Consider the following 23,203-nt stretch of genomic DNA (forward strand, 5'->3'; position numbering starts at 1 on the left):
ATACCTAATCTCTCAGGTATGCAGCTGAGTAACAGATTTAACTCTTGGTAATGTTAATACCCCTTGAGGAATTCTAGAAGCGTGGAGCTGTGTGAGGAAGGAAGCCCTTGGTATTTGAATGCTACTGTATATAAGATAGGATCAGAATTATTTTAGGTCAGCTGTATAGAGTTGCTACAGAAAATACAGTTGAAAAAAGTGTGCTGTAATTTTAATTAACATGAGTAGAATGAAGACCTTCCCCCCCTCCATCAGTACACTATTTAATCCAAAGATGTAAAAACATAAATTCATGCTTCTCTTTCAGAACAATCTTTTATTGCCAAATTGTATCCCAAAATTGTGCTTGCATTATTTAAAAAAACCTCATCTAGTTGAAAGAATATCAGATTAAAAATAACGTAATGTTTTATACGGGATGTACTCTAAAACGGTCTTTGATTCAGTTTACAGCTGCCTAATTGTTTAAAAAGAGCTGAGGTTTTCAGATCGTGTTCTAGGAAATACTGCCATCCTCTTGCCTTCTGAACAACAGCTTTCCTTCTCTCAGTGATCTACAGTGTTCAGCCCCAGGATAGTGCTGAATGCATCCTAGGTTTCATTGTAGTGATAGCAAGGTACAATACATATTTGGTACCTAGTGCAAATTGAGATTGCACAATGGCATATTCGGGGTGACAGATGTATAGGCACTCTGCAGCAGACAGCTTGATGTAAAAAAAGAATGCCTTGAGGACAGGAATTGTGAAAATTGCTGGAAAAAGGAACATATATTTATTAACTTTCTGTTCCTATGATTTTTGAATACATGTGCTATAGCAAAATGGGAGCGGTTGCTGAAAGATACTCTGAAACTGGAGATTTCTCACAAATCGACTCTTCAGGATTTTGAGCAGGATTTCTATTATGATTTGTAATATAACAATAGAATTGTAAAGGGGCTCATGGGCTATCAAACCTAACCCCTCCTCAATGCTACAGCCTTCCTAGGGTTTTCTGATTGCATTTCAAAGGAATTTTAACTCTTAAGGGCCTGTGAAGATTGTTGGTTATGCAGCAGTTGCTTAATCGGTGAATTATAGTGTGCTCATGTAGTGTGATGGATAAATCACAAGTATGTGATTTATTGGAATTTCTTCCCAGGCACCATACTTACTAGGTGGCTAGATCAGTGGTGGCAATCATATGCCATACAAGTGTTGAGGGACTGACTGCAAGTCCTAGCAGCTTTAGCCACCATAGCCAATAGTGAGACATGGTGAAAGCTGCCCTCCAACAACATCCTTTCTTTAGTCAAGTTGTTTTATCTACCTAATCTGTCATGTAGATTGTGGGGGAAGTGGGAGCCATATTGACTATCAAATGAATATAATAAATAGTTATTTAAGAGATAATATAATTTAAATCAGTATTGATCCCTGGGTAATTAACTAAGCAGAAGTTTGCTAGAATTCTAAAACAATTTCAGCCACACACCTTCTACACTGGCATATAAAATACAGATTATCCATGTTGAACTGGATTATATGGAAGTGTAGACTCATATAATCCAGTTCAAAGCAGATAATGAGGATTATCTGCTTTGATAATCTGGATTATATGGCAGTGTAGAAGGGATCATATTATACCTCTGTGGGTGTTCATGCACACAATGTCATTCAGTGGAGTTATTTCAAGTAGTAAAAGTTCCTGTTGAAAAATGCCCATGTGCTCAGGTGATACAGTGCTCTTAATGCCCACTGTGATTTTTTCCACTGGCACGAATCTGTTCTTACTTGTATATCATGATTTTAACTGGCTTAGAGATGGATGTGATTAGGATGTTGCTTTCCGTTGTAATTGATACTTCTTAGTTCATACAATCTGTGGATGCAAAGAAGCAACTTGGAGGACTCAGACCTATCACATGCATGGTTGACCCTGGCCCTTGGTGGATGTGGAAATCTGCCAAACTCGGCTAGGATTATAGACTGCAGAGATAATTAATGTATCTGAGAAAGTATTTTCTAATCTCATGAAGTTGTGATATGTCTTCTAAAAATAAAGATTGAAGGGGGAGGGGGGAGAGCCAGGATCCTACAGTTTGCCTAACTTTTCATTCTTGAGCAAGATTCTAAAGTACATGATGGCCTCTCAAAATTAAACAGCCCTAGATGAAACTTTATTTGGATAAGTCTCAATTCTGATCTGATTTTGGGATGAAACAGACTGGGTTGCTTTGACATAGAAGGTCCCTATTCCTAGCCTGATTGTGAGGCTGGTTAATTTGTATCAGAGACAGGACATTTACAGGAATGGTCTATTATTTTCTCAAACAATGCATGGTTAGCACCTTCATTATTTGCATTCAAAAGAGCTTTTAGAAGAAAGCTCGCTTTCAAGTGCTTCTTAACTATCATTTGTGTATTGGACATGCTACTCTAAAATTGTATCTACTGTCTGAATATTATTTTATAAAAAATACTTCTTTTTATATTTTGAATATGTAACATTTTAGTGTTATGTAATGTTGTAATGCTATGCCTCCCTGAGAAGACTTTGGCCAAGAAAATTATCTATACATGGAATGATAACATCATAGGATCTGAGAGGTGCACCCACTCCCTTTTCTACCACCTTAAAACGTCTCCGTCCAGGGCTCACCTACCCTTATTTACAAATCTCAAAATGTCTAGAAAACCACTTGTGTTTTTTCTGAAATTACAATTTTGGGACAAAATAAGATATATGCATATCTTGTTTTATATGAGAATTCCACCTCCTAGAGACCTATAGAAGAGCATTTTGCCATTTAGGAGTAGTTTGTTTTTCTTTTAAGGTCATTACCAGAAGCCTTGGTGGACTGAACATCCTTATTTTAAATTTTAAATAAATAAATAAAGCAATGTGGTGAGTATATCTTACATCTGATTATTCTTAAAAGTTCTGGATTCTCTGAAGACACTACATGATTTAGAGATGCTGCTGATATGTTCTCAGCTGTTAAACGTTTTGTTCCCAGCAAAGCTTAGATTATTCTGCCACTCAGTTCAAAAGCAGCCACTCTAGTTTTCATGCCATTTCCTCCTGGATAACGGTGATAAGCCCTTGTTTGACATATCAGAAATAGGAAGCACTCCATTCTGTGTCATGTCCTTGGCAAAGTGCCTAGAATTGGAGAGGGGTTTGTGAGTGGTCTAGTTACAAGCCTTGTTGTCTAAACAACAGCATAATCATGTGCATGTTTATCCAAGTCACCCAGTGTTCAATGAAACTGCTCCCCCAATTGGCATTGAAAAAATTATTGTCCAAATTATTTTTAGGGCTTCAGTTTTACTGTTGACCAATGGGAATGAGAAGCTGAGTTTAGGAATGTGAAGGAAATGGTTTAGAAGCATTCTGCCTGGCCTGGAAGCACATTTCCCTCCATGAGCTCCTTATTCTGCCGTCTCATCTCCCCATCTTTGCCCTAAAGGGGGATTTTCCCCATAAAAACAATTGGGAGACAAGACGAGAATGTTGTTTTGTTGTAAACATAAGGGTGAATGAGAGGTTATTGGGATCCCTGGCTTAGTCTCAATAACAAAAGGAGATACAGAAATACTCCTAAAAACTAATTGTGGGATGAGTGAAAGTGAATAATTGAATGTTGCAGGAGATATCCCTGGGGCAGTGATACCAGGGTTTAGTTTAACCTGTCGTTTAGCCACTCGATGATAATTTTTAGCACAAGACCTGCCTATTTTTAAATTTCCCTTAGGATGAAGGCCTCCATTATTCCATTGGATTGATATATGCTGCAATGGCAGGTCAGGAGATGGGAGAAACTTTTAGCTCCTAATTATCCTCTTGCCTCCTGAGTTTAATTTTGCTGCTGTCTTTACCCATTAGCTCTGCAGCTTAAGGCTGCAGATAGCAACAGACTGTTTAACACACTTGTCAGTTAAAATATTTCCTGTGGGCTTTCCAGAGTTGTGCTAATTTTGCTCTGTTGGTGGTTCCTAATTGTATGAGCAGCAGTAAAGCAACCAAAGAGTCACTCAGTGTATCTGTTGGATGAAACAATGGTGTTTTGTAGAACGGAATTACTACTAATGGTTGTAATAATTAGATACATTGATCTCTATGTTTAGTTCATTTAATTTGGATTGAACTTTTAGAGGAAATATCTAGGATTAGAGTAGGGCAAGTTGGATAACTTCAAATGTCTTACCAAAATATATTCTGAATATAGGAATAACACTATTTATTTATTTATTTATTTATTTAGGGTGCTTCTACCCCGCCCTTCTCAACCAGGGGGGTGGAGAGACACTCAGGGTGGCTTCCAGCCGGCACATATTCGATACCTACAAGCAATACAACAAAACACACATCAAAACAATAATTATAAATAGTTAAAAACATTAGAGTAATACAATAAAGTCTACTAAAAAGAAAGCCAGTCTGGTGGCCATTGTTCCGTCGAGTCCTGAATTGAAAACTCAATTAAACTTGTCCATAAACCGTTTCCATAGCCATGACCATCATTGTCATCGTCAAGTCTGCAAGCGTACCCAAAGGCCTGGTCCCACAACCATGTTTTTAATTTCCTTCTAAAGGAGAGGAGGGATGAAGATGACCTAATTTCCCCGGGGGAGTGAATTCCACAGGCGGCGGGGGGGACGGGGGGGGGACCTGTGGAATTCACTTAAGTTGTAAACTACATGTTGTGTTATCACATTCATGGACATTTGTTTTCATTACAAAAAAAAGTCTTGGACCTCCTTAGAAATTAACAGATTTTATTACTACTTCATTCTGTGGTCTGCAGACCACTTTCTAGGTTTATACTATCATGAATATAGTTTGTATCGAAAGTGCTTCAAACTATTTGTTGCTTTTGCTGTAACAGCCTAAAATTATTAGTTATACTATGCACTTTTCTCTCTGAGGATATTATAAATGGTTTTCTTGAAGGGCCAGATGTACTATTCTCCATCAGTAGAACTGCTTCAACACTCTGTAGGCACTCTTGCAACCTCCGATAATAGTTTGTAGACTAGAAACTTAAATCTTTTAAAAATGAAAGCTTGTGTATGCCATGATGATAGAATCCTTTGCAAAGCTCCCCATGGATATCTGAAACCAGGGATAAGAGCACATATTGTGTTTTGATGGTACTTGGCCCACAAGTATACCAAAGAAAGGCACTGGAGAACCTAGAAAGAGCCACAAACACTTCTGAAGGTGGGATAATGTTTGTTGGAGAATGGTTAAATGAAACCGTGGCTAATAGAATACATGGGAAATGGGATTATATAAAAACATAAGAGTATAATTGCCATTTATTATGCATTTATAGGGACTTTCAGTAACATACAAATTTGAGGCTTGTCAGCAAATGATTTGTATCCAGAGCTATTCTGTGGCAGATTTACATTAGGCTAAAGTGGATGAACCCCAAAAAACAAACAAAAATTTCTTATAGGAAATTTTGCCAAACTACCTTCTGGTACTTGTCTTGAAGCATGTGTCACATGATAGAAGTATATAATTTACTAAATATCTTTAACAGTCTCCTCGCCTCTCAAAATCAGTAGAATTCACTTATTCTTGGGTTTGCTGCCAAGGAGAACTTTTCACTCATCCCTATGATCTGGGGCAGGAGCATTGAATATTGAATAACTTGAAGATGAGTTAATTTGTGCTTGTACAGACTTGTCTGCACTGGAGGGATGGCCTAATTATTCTTGCTTGATTTTGAATGGGTTCATTAAATCCACCATGAACACGATATTTAATGACAGCTGCTGCTGTATCTGACACCTTCCTGGATTTCTTCAGGCCTTCAATTCATCTTCATGGTGCCGTGCTTCCTGTGAAGAGTGAAGGACACCGACTCCAGTGTCCTCATGTCCACTTCCACTATCTGGTGTTATAAATGGATACACATTTCTCGCTGTGTTATGTGAACAGCAGCACCCATTGGCATCGATCATAATAATACCCTATATCAAATTACATTCACTTTAATGTCCTTAAGGGTACAAAACCTAAGAGCATAATCCTCCCTCTGTAGATTTTGGTGGGATTTCCATGGAAAAATGTACCAGTGGATTGAAAGTCACCCCTGCTTGTCTCATTTCCAGAAATAAGATCAGCAATTTCATTGTTTATTTCAAATTTAAATGCACCCAGCTGGTGACCATTTATGTTAAATACAAACACACAGCTGCATTTTTACTGTAAGAAAACTTGGAACTGTTCTGGATTTTGACAATCCCCAATGTCAAGATAATATTCTCAGCTCATTTGTACAAGGATTGATTGAGTGCAAAGCAGCCTGCTTCTATGAATAGTTACATTTTATATGTCATACTAAATACATATTCTTCTGTCATTTCACTGGGAATACTACAGTTAGAATAATTTGTATTACTGATTAGGAAGTAGACATACTGTTGCCGCTCCGAGAAGGGTCACAGTTCATACTGAATCTATATTGCTTGATATTTATTTGTATTATTTATTCTAGCCCTTCCTTCTGGTTAGGGATGTTGTGACTTTAATATTAATAGACTTTTCTGTGCATGCGGGTGTAATTTGACATGAGTTTGTGTATATATTGCTTGCTCGGAGACAAACTAAAAGGAAACAAGAGCCTGTGATTATCTTGGGATTATTTTGCACATTTCTAACGTATTTTAACTTTGGATGTATTTTTTGGGGATCTTCCACAGCAACGTATATCCCAGAATATCAAGGCAGATATTCCACAATATCTGCTTTGAACTGAATTATCTGAGTCCACACAGCCATAGAATCCAGTTCAAGGTGGATTTAATACAGCTGTGTAGAAGGGGCATTGATTGTACAGATCAGTTACTAATGGGTAGTTATTTTCAAGAACAATCAGCATCATAAACTTGAACCTTATTTTTTTTTCCTGTGTAGTTGCTCTTTACTGGACTTTACTTCATGATTGCCTCACATTTTCTGTCTCAAAGCTACATTTCCGTTTCTGGATTTGATTGATCACTGAACCATGTGTGTACAGGCATACCTTCAAGTCACCTGTGATCCCATACATTTCATAGGGTTTCTTAAGGAATACACAAGGATGGTTTTGCCTCCCCCCCCCCCCCCGAATGCGTAAAGCACCTGGAATTCATTTGCCAGTCTCCTATCCAAGTACTAAACAAGACTGGACCTTGTTTAGCTTTCAGGATCATAAAGGATCTGGTTGCTTTGGTTTAAATGCCATTGCTCCAGTAGTTCTTTCCAGAGATTCCAGAGGTTAATTGTTTGCTTTGATGTGGTCTTTTGTTACAAATCTATGTGCACATGGTCAAATCTATACTAATACTATAATGTGGCTTCGGAATGACTTAAAACTACAGGGGTCACAAAACGAATGCAGCCAGTGCATGCTGTAGCACACATTTAAGGGTATACAGTGCATTTTTTAATGTTGCAGGAAAGTCCAGGTTCAAGCCAAGTAATATGCTGCAGCAGATACCAATGTATCCCAGATCCAGGGTGAAATCCGAGCAGTCAAATGCAGATTGCATCGTAGACACCCATCCTTGCTGTTGTGCATTATAGAGTCCAGAATGGGGGTTGCTGAAAAGTGCCCCAAGGGCAGGGCTGGCTAGCAGGGGGCTAATTGACTCCCTGGGAGAAGCAATTAATTATCATCCCTGCTGTCATTTCCCCCTTTTTTTAACCTATGCATCTGGAGCGCTGGTGTGTGTCTCTCTCAGAAATGGGTGAGGGAAACTCCCAAGTGGTTAATGTAATGATCCACATATCCTCAAACCACTTCTAGACCTATCAATCATATACTGTAATCTACACGGCAAAACCAGTTCCCCCAAAACTGGTTCCAAGTTGTATTATAGGTCCCTTATACATTGAGATATAACATCCAGATTATCTCCTTTGATAATCTGGATTATATGGTAATTTAGAAAGGGCCGTAATGTCAGTGTAGATGTGACCTGTGTCAGAGTGAGAAAGAGGTCTCATTTGTTTAAACATTAGAAGGCACAGAATTTAGCAAAACATTGTGAAATAAGTTAAGAAAACAAGAGTTAAGTATTGAAGGGTTTTTACTGAAAAGGTCCCTTTTAAAACAATGATGTCAAATATTTTAACATCAAGGGGGGAAAGAAGGAAGACACTGCCAATCATTACATATTTCCAAATAAAAAATCAATAGTTATTTCATGATATTTATCTTACAACTGCAGTGGAGTTTGAACTGTCAGAAAACTACAAGGATGAAGTTTCATGTTTTGAACCTGAGAGCAGTAAAAGTCTTTTAGGATGGATTAACATGGCTATATAATCCAGATTATTAAATTAGATAATCCAGATCAAACCAAATAATCTGGATTTTATATGGCAGTGTAATTTGAGTCTAGATGGGGCCTTACGACTCTTCCACACAGGCTCAAAATGTGGAAACTGACTTGGGTGTATATGAGGCATCCAAAAAATTCAGGTAAACCCAAATCAATCTGGAGTAAACTGGTATTTCCCAGTTTACTCTGAATTAATTAGATACCTGAATTAATTAGGTGTGGGCCCTGTGGGAATTGACTTTCAAGATTGCTTCCATGGTCAACACCTGCAATGATCCCAGTTCTTTGGACCCCTGGAGCCTGAAGGAGTGGGATGGGACCCTCACCTTCCTCTCCCAGCCCTCTATTTATCCCCTAAACTTGCAATTTGACATGCCAGGAGCTTCTGACAGAGAGGCCTGAGCATGTAGCGAGACCCCTTAGATAGGTTTAGGGGGTAAATGATGGGCTCCATGCCCTCCCAATTAAACCTCTGGTTGACCCAGGAGGGCATGTTGCCACCACATCTTCCCCCCAGGAAAGCTTGGGGTTTGGGATAGGTGTGGAGATTAAATGCTGGAGGAATTGGGATATAATATCCCAGTTCCTCCTGGGATTTAGCTATGTTTGGAAGGGCTCTTAGTGAAGTAGGGTAAATTATATGTCAGTAGCATGGTCTGTCAATTAGAAATTGAGTGTCATCTTCCACATGGTTCTGAACCTGGATGTCAAAACAGATGGCAAATTCAAACTAGCTCCAGCATTTTGAAAAATAAATAACAGATGTTTGGAAGAGAGTTTGGGTATTGTTGAATTCCTGAAGGGTGGGGAGTGTGAAGTATAGACATTATAAGGAGCTCTGTTCAGAACATAGTGGTTTGTCACATCCTTTAAATAAATGTTAAATGGGGATAATCTGTTTTGTATTTGTTGTATCTTACCTGACCTTCTGTATATAAGATGTAACTTGGTATTACTCATAGAGAATGGAAATATATAATTTGAAGGGATAGTTCATACAGTGATGTACATTTTGCATCACTTCATTATACAATGCTTGATGACTCAACCAAATGTGTGAACTGTCTCTGGTTAAAAACATTGTATTTGGATTGGCATTATACTATATGAAATTTTAGGCTGAAGCCTTTATGTTTGACTGCACTTTAGAATGATTGGTTGGATTCTTCAGACACTGTTCACAGAACTGCACGTGCGTATTTTGAATATTGGGAGGGATGAGGTTCATAATAAAAAATCTTTGCTTTTTTCAGACCTTTGCATGAACAGTTGATACATGTGTTCAGTCACGGGACTGAAAAGTGACAAAAACGTATGTGAGAAATTTGGGGTTAGGGAAGAGAAGCCTTGATTTTCAGGAAGTAATATCTACTCTTTATTTATTTATTTAGAAAGGAGCATTTGTACTCATGTTCAAACAGATGTCACCTTAATGAGAAAATGTACAAAAAAAGGCCAAGATCTTAATAGGATTCCTGGCTAAAATTTGATAATACTGCCACAAGAAATAGCAATTGCCTATAGTTTAGATTGAATTTAGATTACTAGATATATTTATGGAGGCTAGGTCTATCAACTGTGAAAGTTTAAATGCAAATTACATATTCAGTGGATGTGTACTGTCATTTCCAATTACTTGGAGCAAGAAACAGTGCAGGGAATATTTCTGTCTACTTGCATTGGAGATGAAAGTGCTGGACAGAACAGAACCTTAGGATGATCTAACACAAGTTGCTATACCCCTTTCTCCATTTTCTGTACACATCAGGAGAAATAAATATAGAAAAGTAAAAACATCACTAAACAGCGGTTTCAGGAGTGCACATTTATTTGTTTCTTTGTGAATATTTTCCCTATTTCTTTCTTTTTGAGGGGAAGGGGGATTTTTGAGATCTGAAACTGATGGCATCTCTAGAGCCAAGTATCCTTTCAAGAACTGCTTAGTTGCTTCAGACTAACTGGAGTGCATGAGCCTGGAAGGAGGATCAAGACATAAAAAGGAATTCCAGTTCAAAGAAGTAGATGACCATTATGATTAAACTAAATGCAGTGATCCAGTGTTAAATAGATGCAAGTTTGTGCACTTGCAGTTCAGTGAAAAACAAACACACCTTTATTGCTTGTGCTATTCATGGCTCCAGGAAAATTTCTTAACATGAAATTTAGTTGGTGCACAAGAAAATGTGCCATCTTAAGTACTGGTCTAAACAAGATCTGTTGTTGTTTTAAATCTTGGGATTATTAGGTCTTTTAAATTGGGGAGGGGCAATTTATTAATTTGTTTTTTTCAGAAAGACAAAGACCTAGCTTTCCAAAACAGTTGTATTGTCCATAGTGTTTGATTACAATTAAAGTGTGTAAGTGTATATTTATGTGTCTTCAAGTTGGCTGTCAATTTATGGTGACTCATGAATTTCATAGGGTCCCTTTGGGGAGTCCTCTTGGGGAGATAGGGCAGAATATAAATAAATAAATTTCCCTGAGTCCCCTTGGGAAGATAGGGTGGAATAAATCAATCAATCAATCAATAATAATAATAATAATAATTATTATTATTATTATTATTTTCTTGGGCAAAGAATACATAGAGGTGGTTTTACCAGTTCCTTCTTCTGAAATATACCCCACCTTGTAGTCATAGATGGTACTAACCAGGGCTGACAGTGCTTAATTTCGACATCAGAAGGGATTTCATGCCTTTAGGGTATTTAGTCCTTGGCTGACAATGAAAGACAAAAGCTTAAATCCAATTGCTTATCTCAACTAAAGTATGCCCATTGAATCAATTACTGAATCACAAATCAACAGGTATGTAAACCTCATTTGTTCAATTTGTCTAATCAGATTGGGATTAGCTTTTGGATTTAGTCCAAAACATTATCACGTAAGAAAGAAAACAGCCACTTAAAACAAAAATAGATTGGGCAGATTAAAGCATTTTACCTAGAATCAGGGTTTGCCACATAAAATTTTTATCTGCTTGCAAGATAAATATTTGAGCAGGAAAGATACATTTGGCAAACAACAAGAACAATGGGAGTCAAAGTCTTGCAGGGGATATTCTCCAATCTTGAGTGTGGCCTTGCATGCCCTTTTTACTGAGGTGGTAAACCATTGTCATTCTTGTATGATCCATTTTATACTTCTTTTGTTTTTAGTTTAATTTAGATCCCACCATTCTACACTGACATATAATCCAGATTATCAAAGCAGATAATTCACATTTTCTGCTTTGAACTGAGTTATATGAGTCTATACTGCCATGTAATACAGTTCAAAGCAGATAATCTGGATTTTATATTCAGTGTAGACACTTGAAACTTGGAGTGCATGCTAAGGGGACTGTAGAAATGTATACCTGTATTCTATTTTTAATATCCTTAAAACATGCCTGTGTGCTTCAGACCAGAAGTACTATCTTCACATAGCTAACTACTGTCACAAATTGCAGTGGGAATGATTTGGAGTCACCTCTCCAATTTATTTCACTATTTTAACCATTAATGAAGCTAAAGTTATAGTAAACCCAGGAGGACTGAATCATTTTGTTGTACCTTGCTATAATAATAGGGTAGATGCTTAGGAAAGAATTTCTATCTTGTAAGGCAGTAAACCAGGTCAGTAGAAGTGTAGGCAAAGTACTATAACTGTGTAGTGTGAATGTGACCTTGTTAAACCTCAAGTATTATTTTCAGGAGATAAAACTTCCTAATTGCTGTCTTTCATTTTTATCAAAAGTACATAACTGTAATACTTGAAGAACGGCTATGTTAAGACTAGTTCACACACTTGCAGGTTGACTAAGGGCTAAAACTGGTGATGAGCTCATCCAATGGCAAAAGTCCTTAGAACCGGCCCTTCTCTTTATGTCATCTCCTTTTCCCTCCAACACTCCCCACTTCTTGACTGATTGCTTGTGGAGGTTTTTGAAATTCATTTGAGGTCTGCATGCTATCCATCCATGCTTGTCTTCATTGTTTTTGTGATATAGAAGACAGATAATAAACCTACTACTGCATTGCATAGACGATAACTTATTTGGAAGTGTATACATTGAATCTTAATCTATCGTAGCAGCCCTGTGTCATATTGAAAGGCTTAACGTATTTATTCAAGGACATTTCCAAACTGATTTTAAAAAATCAGAAAGATCCAGATTTTGTTTGGGTTCTTCCCAGGCCTCATCTACACTGCCATATAAAATCCAGATTATCTATTTTGATTATATGGTAGTGTAGATCCTGCCCATTTTATTTTTTAGATCCATACACATTGTATTCATCCCATGATATTTTCTGTTAGTCCTTAGGTTGGTTTATTTTAAGCCATATAATCAGAAAGAAGAGGACAGAATTTGGGACTTCAATTAGTCTGGATATGCTGGGAGACAAGGATAGGAATTGTGCGACCATACAGATATGCTTGAATTGCAATGCCTTACTTTCATTACTATTGTTCATGCCTCTAGGAGTTGTCGTCCAACAGAATCTTCATCAGACAAGTTTAGCTTTCATATTATAGTTCCCTTTTCAAGTATGGTTTACAATCATCCATCTGTTTTGGATACATGTCATGCTAAAACAGTGTATATTAATATATAGTTTTAAGTGCCATTCACTTTTGTTTTTCAGATAACCACTCTCATTAACCACAAAGATAAGCCAAAACGGTCAGACAAGACTTTGAGAGCAGTCCAGCAAGTGGGTCAAGCGGTTAATTTGGCTGTTGGAAGATTTGTTATGGTGGGCGAAGCCATAGCCAATGAGAACCAAGAGCTGAAAGAGGAAATGAAGATTGCCTGCACTGAAGCAAAGCAAGCTGGTAGGTGGATGTTTAGAGAACACAAATGGCTTGCCTTTATCTCTGTTGTGAGCATCCCAGAAAATGCTGCCTGCCTTTAGCTCTTCAAGATAGTTTGAGACCTGATAGATACAATAATTTAGTAATGATTTTGTCTCCAATAGATAATTGTAATTTAAATCTTTTTAGTGTTTGGAGCAGTGCCTATATCATCCCACAGGGAATTCGTCTATATAGAATGCCTTCTGTTTTGCTGAAATCATACTAATTCCTGCTGCTGATTATTCTAAGTAAAATGAAGCATTAACACAGATAAATTGTGAGGTGACCACACTTCTCAACAGTGTGATGTAATCATTATTAAAATCTTTGGCACGAGGTAAAAATGTTTAGGTTACCGGTTGTCTAAACTTAAGATTCTCAAATTTTGCTTTTGGGGGTGGGGGTGGGGGTGCTTTCTCTGCTATATGGCAGTGTTGAACATTTGAAAGACACAACAAAAGTCTGTAGACACAGACCACTTCCTTTTGAATTGCAGCATGGAATAACACTGGATGGTTAAATCTAGAGCCCTCAAATGTAGGGAGATTAAAGATTTTCTAGCTAACTATAGCTCAGGGCCAACTGGAAAGGTAGATAAAGGTTTCCCCTGACATTGAGTCTACTTGTGTCCCACTCTGGGGGTTGGTGCTCATCTCCATTTCTAAGCCAAAGAGCCGGCGTTGTCCGTAGACACCTCCAAGGTCATGTGGCTGGCATGACTTCATGGAGCACTGTTACCTTCCTGCCAGAGTGGTACCTATTGATCTACTCACATTCACAGGTTTTCGAGCTCCTAGATTGGCAGCTGGGGCTAACAGTGGGAGCTCACCCCGATCCCTGATTCAAACCGCCAACTTTTCGGTCAGCAAGTTCAGCAGCTGTGCCACCAGATGGCCCTAAACTGGAAAGTTGTGGCTATTTTATTTGTCAAGATGACATAATTGGACAAGGCCAGGATTACAGGAAGAGAGTGTACACAAAGTGCAGGAGTCTGCAAAACAAAGCAATGGATCAAAGACATCATAGCAACCAAGATGGTCCCAATTAGCTAGTCAGCAGGCCAAACTCATAAAAATGTTTGCTTTGGAAGCATTTGAGAGAAAAAAAACCCTCCTTCCTGGTGAGTCCAATTGTGTCCTTTAGGGCAGAGGTCCAGGGCATGATCAATGCAATAGATGCTTGACCTGCCGAAGTTTGAAGCAAGTGAAGTAAAACAAAATGGGCACTGTTTTGAATTGTACTGGTGTTCTTAATGGCTATTTCTGTGATTTATATTGTTAGCCACTTTGAGCTCCCATGATTAATACTGATTGTGTTTTAAAATAAATAAACAACTCATGTCTGCTCTGTAATATCATTGAATCCACCATCTAACATTTCCTAACTGCGTGAATGACAACTCATAGGTTAGTCTCCCTACCCTTTTGTCACATTCAGTCATCATCCAGTGAAGCCAGCATCCAATTCTCAATATTCCTCAGGGGCTGGAAAAGTTACTTTTTGGACTAAAGCTCCCAATGGTCATGCTGGTGGGAGAATTCTTATAATTAAAGCCCAAAAAGTAACTTTGCCCATGGTGTTAGGAACAGCTCTGAAGTAGGTTTAACTGACGTGCATTTGTCACTGTTGAACTTCATTTTGTTAGTTTTGGCCCATCTCTCTAAACGATCTTGACAGATTAGAGAGATGGGCCAAAACTAACAAAATGAAGTTCAACAGTGACAAATGCAAGATACTCCACTTTGGCAGGAAAAACGAAATGCAAAGATACAGAATGGGGGATGCCTGGCTCGAGAGCAGTACGTGTGAAAAAGATCTTGGAGTCCTCGTGGACAACAAGTTAAACATGAGCCAACAATGTGATGTGGCAGCAAAAAAAGCCAATGGGATTTTGGCCTTCTTCAATCGGAGTATAGTGTCTAGAGCTAGGGAAGTAATGCTACCCCTCTATTCTGCTTTGGTTAGACCACACCTGGAATATTGTGTCCAATTCTGGGCACCACAATTCAAGAGAGATATTGACAAGCTGGAATGTGTCCAGAGGAGAGCGACTAAAATGATAAAAGGTCTGGAGAACAAGCCCTATGAGGAGCAGCTTAAGGAGCTGGGCATGTTTAACCTGAAGAAGAGAAGGCTGAGAGGGGATATGATAACCATGTATAAATATGTGAGAGGAAGCCACAGGGAGGAGGGAGCAAGCTTGTTTTCTGCTTCCCTGGAGACTAGGACGCGGAACAATGGCTTCAAACTACAAGAGAGGAGATTCCATCTGAACATGAGGAAGAACTTCCTGACTGTGAGAGCCGTTCAGCAGTGGAACTCTCTGCCCCGGAGGGTGGTGGAGGCTCCTTCTTTGGAAGCTTTTAAACAGAGGCTGGATGGCCATCTGTCAGGGGTGATTTGAATGCAATATTCCTGCTTCTTGGCAGGGGGTTGGACTGGATGGCCCATGAGGTCTCTTCCAACTCTTTGATTCTATGATTCTATGATTCTCTGATTCTATGACGTGTTTCCTTTTATTTGTAGGGGAAACCATTGCACAGCTTACCGACATAGCAGCTTTGGATCATCCAGAATCCGATGGCCAGATAACTATTTTTACAGACAAAACCGATGTGGTTAAGGCTGCAAGATTGCTCCTTTCTTCAGTGACAAAAGTACTGGTACTGGCTGACAGAATAGTTGTTAAGCAGATTATAAATTCTAGAAACAAGGTATGCATTGTTTTTATTAATACTGGCAATACATTGTTACCTGTCTGAATCACTTGAGTGAGAATGAGAATGTTGTGCTGTTCTAATAGTATTGTATGTGTGTCATGCAGCTAAATTTAAACTTTCGGCAGCATCATTGATAGCAATGGGACTTGATTACCTAACTGTTTAAATGAATGTGTTTTTATTTTTTAGTTGGGTTGTTTATTTAATGAGTTTTACAAACTTCTTGACTGTTACGTTTTTAGCTGTACTGTATTTTAACCTATATTGTAAGCTGTTTTGGAGTCAAATGCTAAGAGAAAGAATGGAATAAATAAAAAGAAATATGAATGATATGCTTAAATTTTGTATCGAATTCAGTGAAACTTGGGAGTACTGAACTTTGTCTGAGTTAACCATTACTAGAACAAAGTTGGAGAAACAAATTTGATGAAAGTGAAATGGGTATTTGTTGTATAATATATAATTAGGACTAAATATGTAGAGCTTACCTCAATTTCTAAGAGGAAATCTTAATCTTGTTTTGTTCAGCAATAGTATAGGTTTATCACTGGTGGTTTTTAAAATTATGTTTGACAGGTCCTTTTAACCATGGAGCGGCTAGAAAAAGTGATTAGTTTTCAGGAGTTTGTGCAAATATTCAGTCAGTTTGGAAATGAAATGGTAGAATTTGCTCATCTAACTGGAGATCGACAAAATGTAAGTATTCAGAAAAAAAATATGAATCCTGTGCTTCAAAAATGTACTAGAGTAATGAAAATATTGTGTTCCTCTTAAACCTGCCTTTGTCTGGAAAGAACATCTGTCTGCATTTTTTCTGTCTTCAGAACTCACTTTTGCTTTCTTTTGTTTTAGAATTATTTGCATAAATTAAAAAATTGGCTATTGTAAGCAGAGCTGGAAAAAGTCACTTCTATTGAGTTCAAGTGTTAGGGAATTCTGGACATTTTTGTAAAACAATTGCCATTGAACATGATATTTCCATTCATGCCTTCTAGTTAAATTCTCAGTGATATAGAATACCTATAGTAATAAGGAGCTGATTTCTCCAGTAGCCTTTGTGTATTTCTCCAGTAGCCTAATATTATATGGCCCCCAGGTCCCAAAGGGAATGCATTCCTAGACTTTGCAGAATAGTAAAACCTATTGAAATGAAGAACTTCCCAGTGCAAGAACAACATGAAGTCCTGCTGGAGAACCTCAAAAATGACATATTTTATTGAAAGCAGGAAATGAAACTGTGGATATGAGTCCCATGGACATTTGGGGAGGGGTGTCTATTGTACTATTTACAATTATCACATTTCCCTTCTGAAGGAAGAAATATGGATAGTAAATAGTGGAGGATTGGTGTAATATTGATGGCTTTTGTAGACGAGGAGCTGTGACTAAAGTGAAGAATATTAGTTTACTAGTTAGTTTGGTCTTACATGTATTTATTATTTATTACATTTCTGCTATAACTCTCTGTCCACTTTAAGAAAACAAACTTAAATAATAATAACAGTAATACTAATACAATAATAATAATAATAAATTAATAATAATAATTTTATTTCTTAATCACTTAAAATACACAGATTAAAACATATTTCTAAACAACTGAATACCAAAACATAATAAAATATAATGGAAATTATATGTTTAAAACTATATAACTAGGCAAACATAAAGAAGGAAAAGGTAAGTAGCTGTAGCTACCTAAGCAATCCTCTGAATAGAAATAGGACTGCGGTTGGTCTGTCAATCTGACATTGACAAAAAATATGTGCACCACTGATACCATCTGTGTCCCCAGTGGCAATCCTGGATCCAAGATCTTACATTGATTGTTTGAATTGAAATTGCATACTTTGAAAATGTATTTAGCTTTCCAGATATCATAGAGAATGAACTATCAAGGTGATTTTATGGTTTCTGTTTTCTTTGACGAGAAATCTGAAGGTTTTCAGAGGCATTGTTCCTTATTTTCTTCTTACTGCTTAACATAATTGTGCATGGCCTCCAGTTTTGTCACTAACAATAAGAAAAAAGTAACATGGGTATGAAACATCTGTTGTGCACCGGGAGACTGCATATGTGGCTAGCATCTGGATGAATTTTGAAAATAATAGATTTAAAGTCATAGGCGAGAAGGAAAGTCTCTTCTGCTCTAATATAGGATTCACTACTGCTCTTATATTTCATGCAAAATTATTAAAATTGGAGAAATGATTTCCCTGTGTTAGAGAAAATAGCTAAAAAACTGTTTCCCCTTGATTTTAAAAGTAGATTTCCTGACATGCAAGTAGATTAGAACTGGTACTTATTTGGGAAGTGTGTTAGTTTTAGATCCCTTTCTGTCTTTCTGTATTTTGTTAAGTATTTGTGTGGTAGTGACTAAAACTCACTATCTTAGGGTGGAAAAGGACTATAAATAAGAATGTAAAACCTAAAGAATTAGGAAAGCAAATAAAGTGAAAGGTCTTTAGTATAGATTGCTGCTTGTTTTTGTAGATTCATTGATAATCTTATAGTATTTGTTGTTTCTCCTACACATCAACTGCTGGAGTCATATTACTAGGTGAGAAGCCTAGCTTACAATTTTTGTCAAATAAATTGCTATAATAGGTTCACATCCTGAAGTGGTGGAATAACACAGGGAGACAAAAGTTATAGCTAATGGCTTGATTTGTCCATTTACATATATTGTTTGCTGTTCTGAGTAGCACCTTGGTTAGATGGTTTGCAGCTCAAGCAGGACTCTGATTAAGCAGTGTTAGCATAAAGTTAAGTTGGTAGGCTGGTGAAGGTGCAGCCTATAGGTTGCATTGTACTCACTAGGTTTAGCCAGCCCCATCCCAGACCTTCACACAACCCAGTTTTAGAAAGGTTAAAAGATGCATGAAACCCATCACCCCCAGATTATCTTGATATTCCATAACTCTCTGAAACTCCCACCTTGAAAAACCTGGAACCCGCAACTGGAAGTAATTTCTCATTGTGATTGAAATGGGATGGTGCAGTCTGTGATAGGTTCATAGGAACTAAAATGACCCGTGCAGGTACCCAAATTGTCTTAAAATAATTGTGCTCTTGCCTTAAGCTTTGTACTTTAGTTGTGTCCTGTCTTTTGTGTTCATGTCTTGAACAAACAATGATATGGGAGTCTATATTGCATGACTCCTCCCAACACTGGATTGCAAATTCATTAGATGTAGGCAGGAATCTACCAGCTAGGTACTTCCAGACTGTGAGTCTTTGGTCTTCCTTTTCAATGGTGCTCTTATATCTTCTGGAACATGTATCCAACTTGCCACATCAATAATGCTAAATGCTATAATTACTGACTTCCAATAACTTTGTTTTCTTTCGGTAGGATCTAAAAGATGAAAAGAAAAAGGCTAAGATGGCAGCTGCTAGGACAATTCTTGAGAAATGTACAATGATGCTTCTCACAGCTTCCAAGGTAACTTGTTTCACTTTTTAATGAGAATTTCTCTCTTGAGCTCCTTTATTCCAGCAACTTATAGAGAAGAAATTGACAGAAGCAATGGGAACATCATACAGGGAAGATGGAGGGCTTTCTAAAAAGCAGTGCTTAAATATTGACAAACACCATGGTTGACTATGACAGGACTGAGAATCAACCTTCACTATTTTGCTTGTAGTAGCGTATATTGTATATAAGGATTAATCTTGGGAGACTGCACAGAGCTATCTTGGTAACATTTACTAATTTTTTTTCTTTTTCTAGACCTGTTTAAGGCATCCTGACTGTGAATCTGCACGTGTAAACAAAGGAGCCGTGTTCCACAGAATGAGACTAGCTCTGGAGCAGGTAATAGAGATTGTAACAGACGCTCGACTCATTGGAGAGAATGAACCAGGGCCAGTGAGCATCTATACTGGCATCAAAGAATTCAAGGTGAGGAATTTTGTTTAGTTCTTGAGTAAATTATGAAATCACAAAACGTATAAGGAAAAAAAATGAAAATCTGTTCACATGGTTTGAAGGACAACATGGCTTTCAAATATGTTTGTAATAGTTTTATAGTGTTCTTTTCAGTGCAGCTTACTTACTACCCCCTCCACTTCAAAAATATACAGTTCAGTACACTATGTTGTTTTGTATGTGGATAAATCAGCAAAATGCATTTGCAATCAGCATGTTGGGGTCCTCCAAATTGTGAATATAAGAAGAGAAAGGGGAATTGTGCAAACTAATATGAGGATATTTGATGAGAGGTTAATAATCAATATGCAAACCATGGATTCCCCCTTTAGGTTCATCAAGAAAAGGTTACATGTTCTAGCTTAAAAGAAATTGGGCAGCCAGGTGTGTTTGTATGATGTGTGGAGCTATAATTCATAGCTCAGTTACTTAGCCACAGTGTTGTATGAGTCCCTAGTATACAGTATTAGGCTTTTCTACATTTTTTTTGTTTATGATTACCACCTTCCCTTTTCAGAATAAAGTTGAGGGTTTGCGAGAGAACATTTATCATCTATCAAAGGAGAACCTTTGGGCATTGCTGCGTGTTGTCCTTGAACATACAGAAGATTTTACAGATTCGGCTTACACTAGCCATGAGAACAGGGAACGCATCTTGGAGCTGGCTAAGCAAGCAAAGATGGAAATGGAGCAGTTGGTGTCAGCATGGATGTATGCTGTAAGATTAATTTTTTCCCCTAGTATTTCTGATTGGTTCACCAATTTAAGGAAATATGCTTCAAGATCAATTTGTATGGAACATAAAGCACATGTTTAAAAGTCACAACCAAGAATTCTGGTATGTTGTGGATAGAGCAGCATATTAGTCATGCTGGCGGATTGTTTTTTCTTGCAGAAAGAACAGCTAAACGAAAATATTGTATGGTTATTTACTGCAATTATCTCACATCTTTCTGTTGAAGATGGTACTGAAGGCAGTTATTGCAGCTGTTCTGTCTGTGGCTTGTTTAGCATCACATTGACACTTGGTAAAAGCTCACAGTGTAGTTTGTTTCTCTAAAAGTGTTTCTCCAGGAAGGTTAGTTAAAAAGTATTATGTTATATTTGCAGTCAGCCCTGTCCATTTCAGTTTTAACTTGTGTGGATTTGATTAATATGTTATCTCTGTGTCTTTCAATATGGCTCTGTGATCAGCTTCCAGAAGTTGTTGATCATAGAATTGCACCAGAGGACATAGAGATTTGTAGAGATATGTATTCTCAGATAAATAAATTCCAGTTTTTTATTTGTTGGGGTTTTTTTTCCCCACTTCGGCTGAGGTCCTGTACTACAAAAGTGGAGGAACACTTGTACACTAAAACAATTATATTCATGTTATGTTAAAATTGAGTCATTTATTACACTAGTGTTGATTCTGAGTAGGCATTGCTGTTTCCCTTGAATTACTACATTTCGTCCTGTAAATGTCAAATGCATCATGCTCATCCTGCTCTAAAATTGTATTTATATAAAAGTTCCCCATGGAGAAGTTTTCTGAGATTCACACTTTGATTTCTGCAGCCCTCATTCCATGTTGCCTGGGACAATGGGAATATGGCTGACTCTCTCTATAGTCAGACAGTGCACAATAATCCTTGTGAGATGATGATTACCACCACTACCACTATTACCACTTCTTATTCTCATTTGTATTTTTTAAAATGTGGTTGGACAACTGCATTGTCTGAAATAATATATTTGGGGTGGGAAATTGTTTCTTTTTAGCAAAGTCAGAAAAAGAAGGATGTCACAGAAGATCTGGAATTAGCCATATTGAAAACGTGTCAGTGTATGAACGAGCTTCACAGAGAAGTACGTATAATTCAGTACGATCTATAGTACATTTTGACCATTTCCATATAATTTTTGTTGAAAAAAAAATACTTGGCTCAGTAGAGATGTGACCATTTAGCTGTAATTTCAGCTATTGAACCTGCCATTCAAACCCACTTTTCACAAGAGGCTATTATGAAGTGATTATCGAGTGGAAGCCATGGGCATGATAAGCATGCAAGAACACAAGTTGCTACATTTTGTTGCAGAATTCAGCTTACTGTGGCTTATCATTATCATGAATCCCCAGTATTTTTCTTTATATGCTTTGTGGCTCAGCAAGTGTTCTGTGGTCAGCTGGTGTTGATGTATTATAAAATCTAAAATGGGTGGGAAGGTTTATTAGAGCACCATCTGGACAGCTTTGAGCTTACCTAAAAGGGAGAACAACACAAACAAAGCTTATCATTTAACAGCAATGGTTGTCAACCTGTGGGTCCCCAGGTGTTTTTGCCAACAAAAACACCAAAAATCCCAGCCAGTTTACCAGCTGTTAAGATTTTTGGGAGTTGAAGGCCAAAACATCTGGGGACACACAGGTTGAGAACCACTGCTTTACAGTTAAATACCATATTTAACCTTTTTGTGGGGAATTTGAAAAGGGTGGCAGTGTTGCATACAGAAGAAAGAAACAGGACATTGCATTCTAGTGCTTGGAAGCTTACTTTATAGGATGGCAACTCCTGTAATACCTCAACCTTGCCTATTGTTCATAAAATTTAGTAATTCACTGTTGTTGTTGTTGTTGTTGTTATTGTTGTTTTCACTATATGCAGCTCCTGATTATTTGTAGATTAAAGAGGAAGCCACCAGGGACTTTTGTGTATGTTTTCTGCATAAAAGTGTTTGTGCACCATGGATCACTCCATGTAGTAACCTGCTGTTTTGTGGTGTCTCTCTCCCTCATTACTGAAGCTCCACAGTGTAGCAACTTCTGTCGCAGCAGACCTGATAAAGTATCATTCAGATCACCTCATTCTGAAAGCACTGAAAATCTGTGGTGCTGAAGGAAACATAGAAGCTGTTGCAGAACATAGCTGTAAGCTGTCTGAACAGAAAGAACAACTGATTGAAGTACGTTCATGCCATGTTCATTAATGTGTTTGTTAGAAAATGGAAGTTTAATTTTGTTATAAAATATGAGAGCTCGGGGTCACTGGCTTATTTAGAGCTGTATATATGTGCTTTCAAATCACCAGGTGACCCATGGATTTCCTAATTTCTTTTCTTAGACAAGGAATATTCAGAGATGATTTGCCATTCACTTCCTGTAAAATACAGCTTATTGCACCTGATATTACTTGGTGGTCTCCTATTCAATTACTAACTAACCATCACCCTGCTTAGCTTCCAAGGTAGTCAGGCTCTGATGCCTTCAGGTTATTTAAGTGTATAACCTACTATTGTAAGGAAATGTATAACTCTATGAATAAGAAATCTCCAAGTCCCCTTATCATCAACAGCCCTTCACAGATCTTACAGATCCACGAACATGGCTTCCTTGATTGAGT

At 37.6% G+C, this 23,203-nt stretch overlaps 1 protein-coding gene across 1 annotated transcript in view; it reads left to right on the forward strand.

Moving 5' to 3' along the window:
• Nucleotides 1-23,203, forward strand: part of CTNNAL1 (catenin alpha like 1) — a 61,038-nt gene that overhangs the window by 19,891 nt on the left and 17,944 nt on the right. Inside the window, exons 2-9 of the mRNA XM_060774635.2 lie at nucleotides 12,959-13,148; nucleotides 15,696-15,883; nucleotides 16,466-16,585; nucleotides 19,245-19,334; nucleotides 19,623-19,793; nucleotides 20,338-20,538; nucleotides 21,585-21,671; nucleotides 22,608-22,766. Of these exons, the coding sequence (XP_060630618.2) occupies nucleotides 12,959-13,148; nucleotides 15,696-15,883; nucleotides 16,466-16,585; nucleotides 19,245-19,334; nucleotides 19,623-19,793; nucleotides 20,338-20,538; nucleotides 21,585-21,671; nucleotides 22,608-22,766 (1,206 nt within the window). The remainder of the gene's footprint in view (nucleotides 1-12,958; nucleotides 13,149-15,695; nucleotides 15,884-16,465; nucleotides 16,586-19,244; nucleotides 19,335-19,622; nucleotides 19,794-20,337; nucleotides 20,539-21,584; nucleotides 21,672-22,607; nucleotides 22,767-23,203) is intronic.

Source organism: Anolis sagrei, chromosome 4 (genome assembly GCF_037176765.1).
Source record: "Anolis sagrei isolate rAnoSag1 chromosome 4, rAnoSag1.mat, whole genome shotgun sequence".
NCBI lineage: Eukaryota > Metazoa > Chordata > Lepidosauria > Squamata > Dactyloidae > Anolis > Anolis sagrei.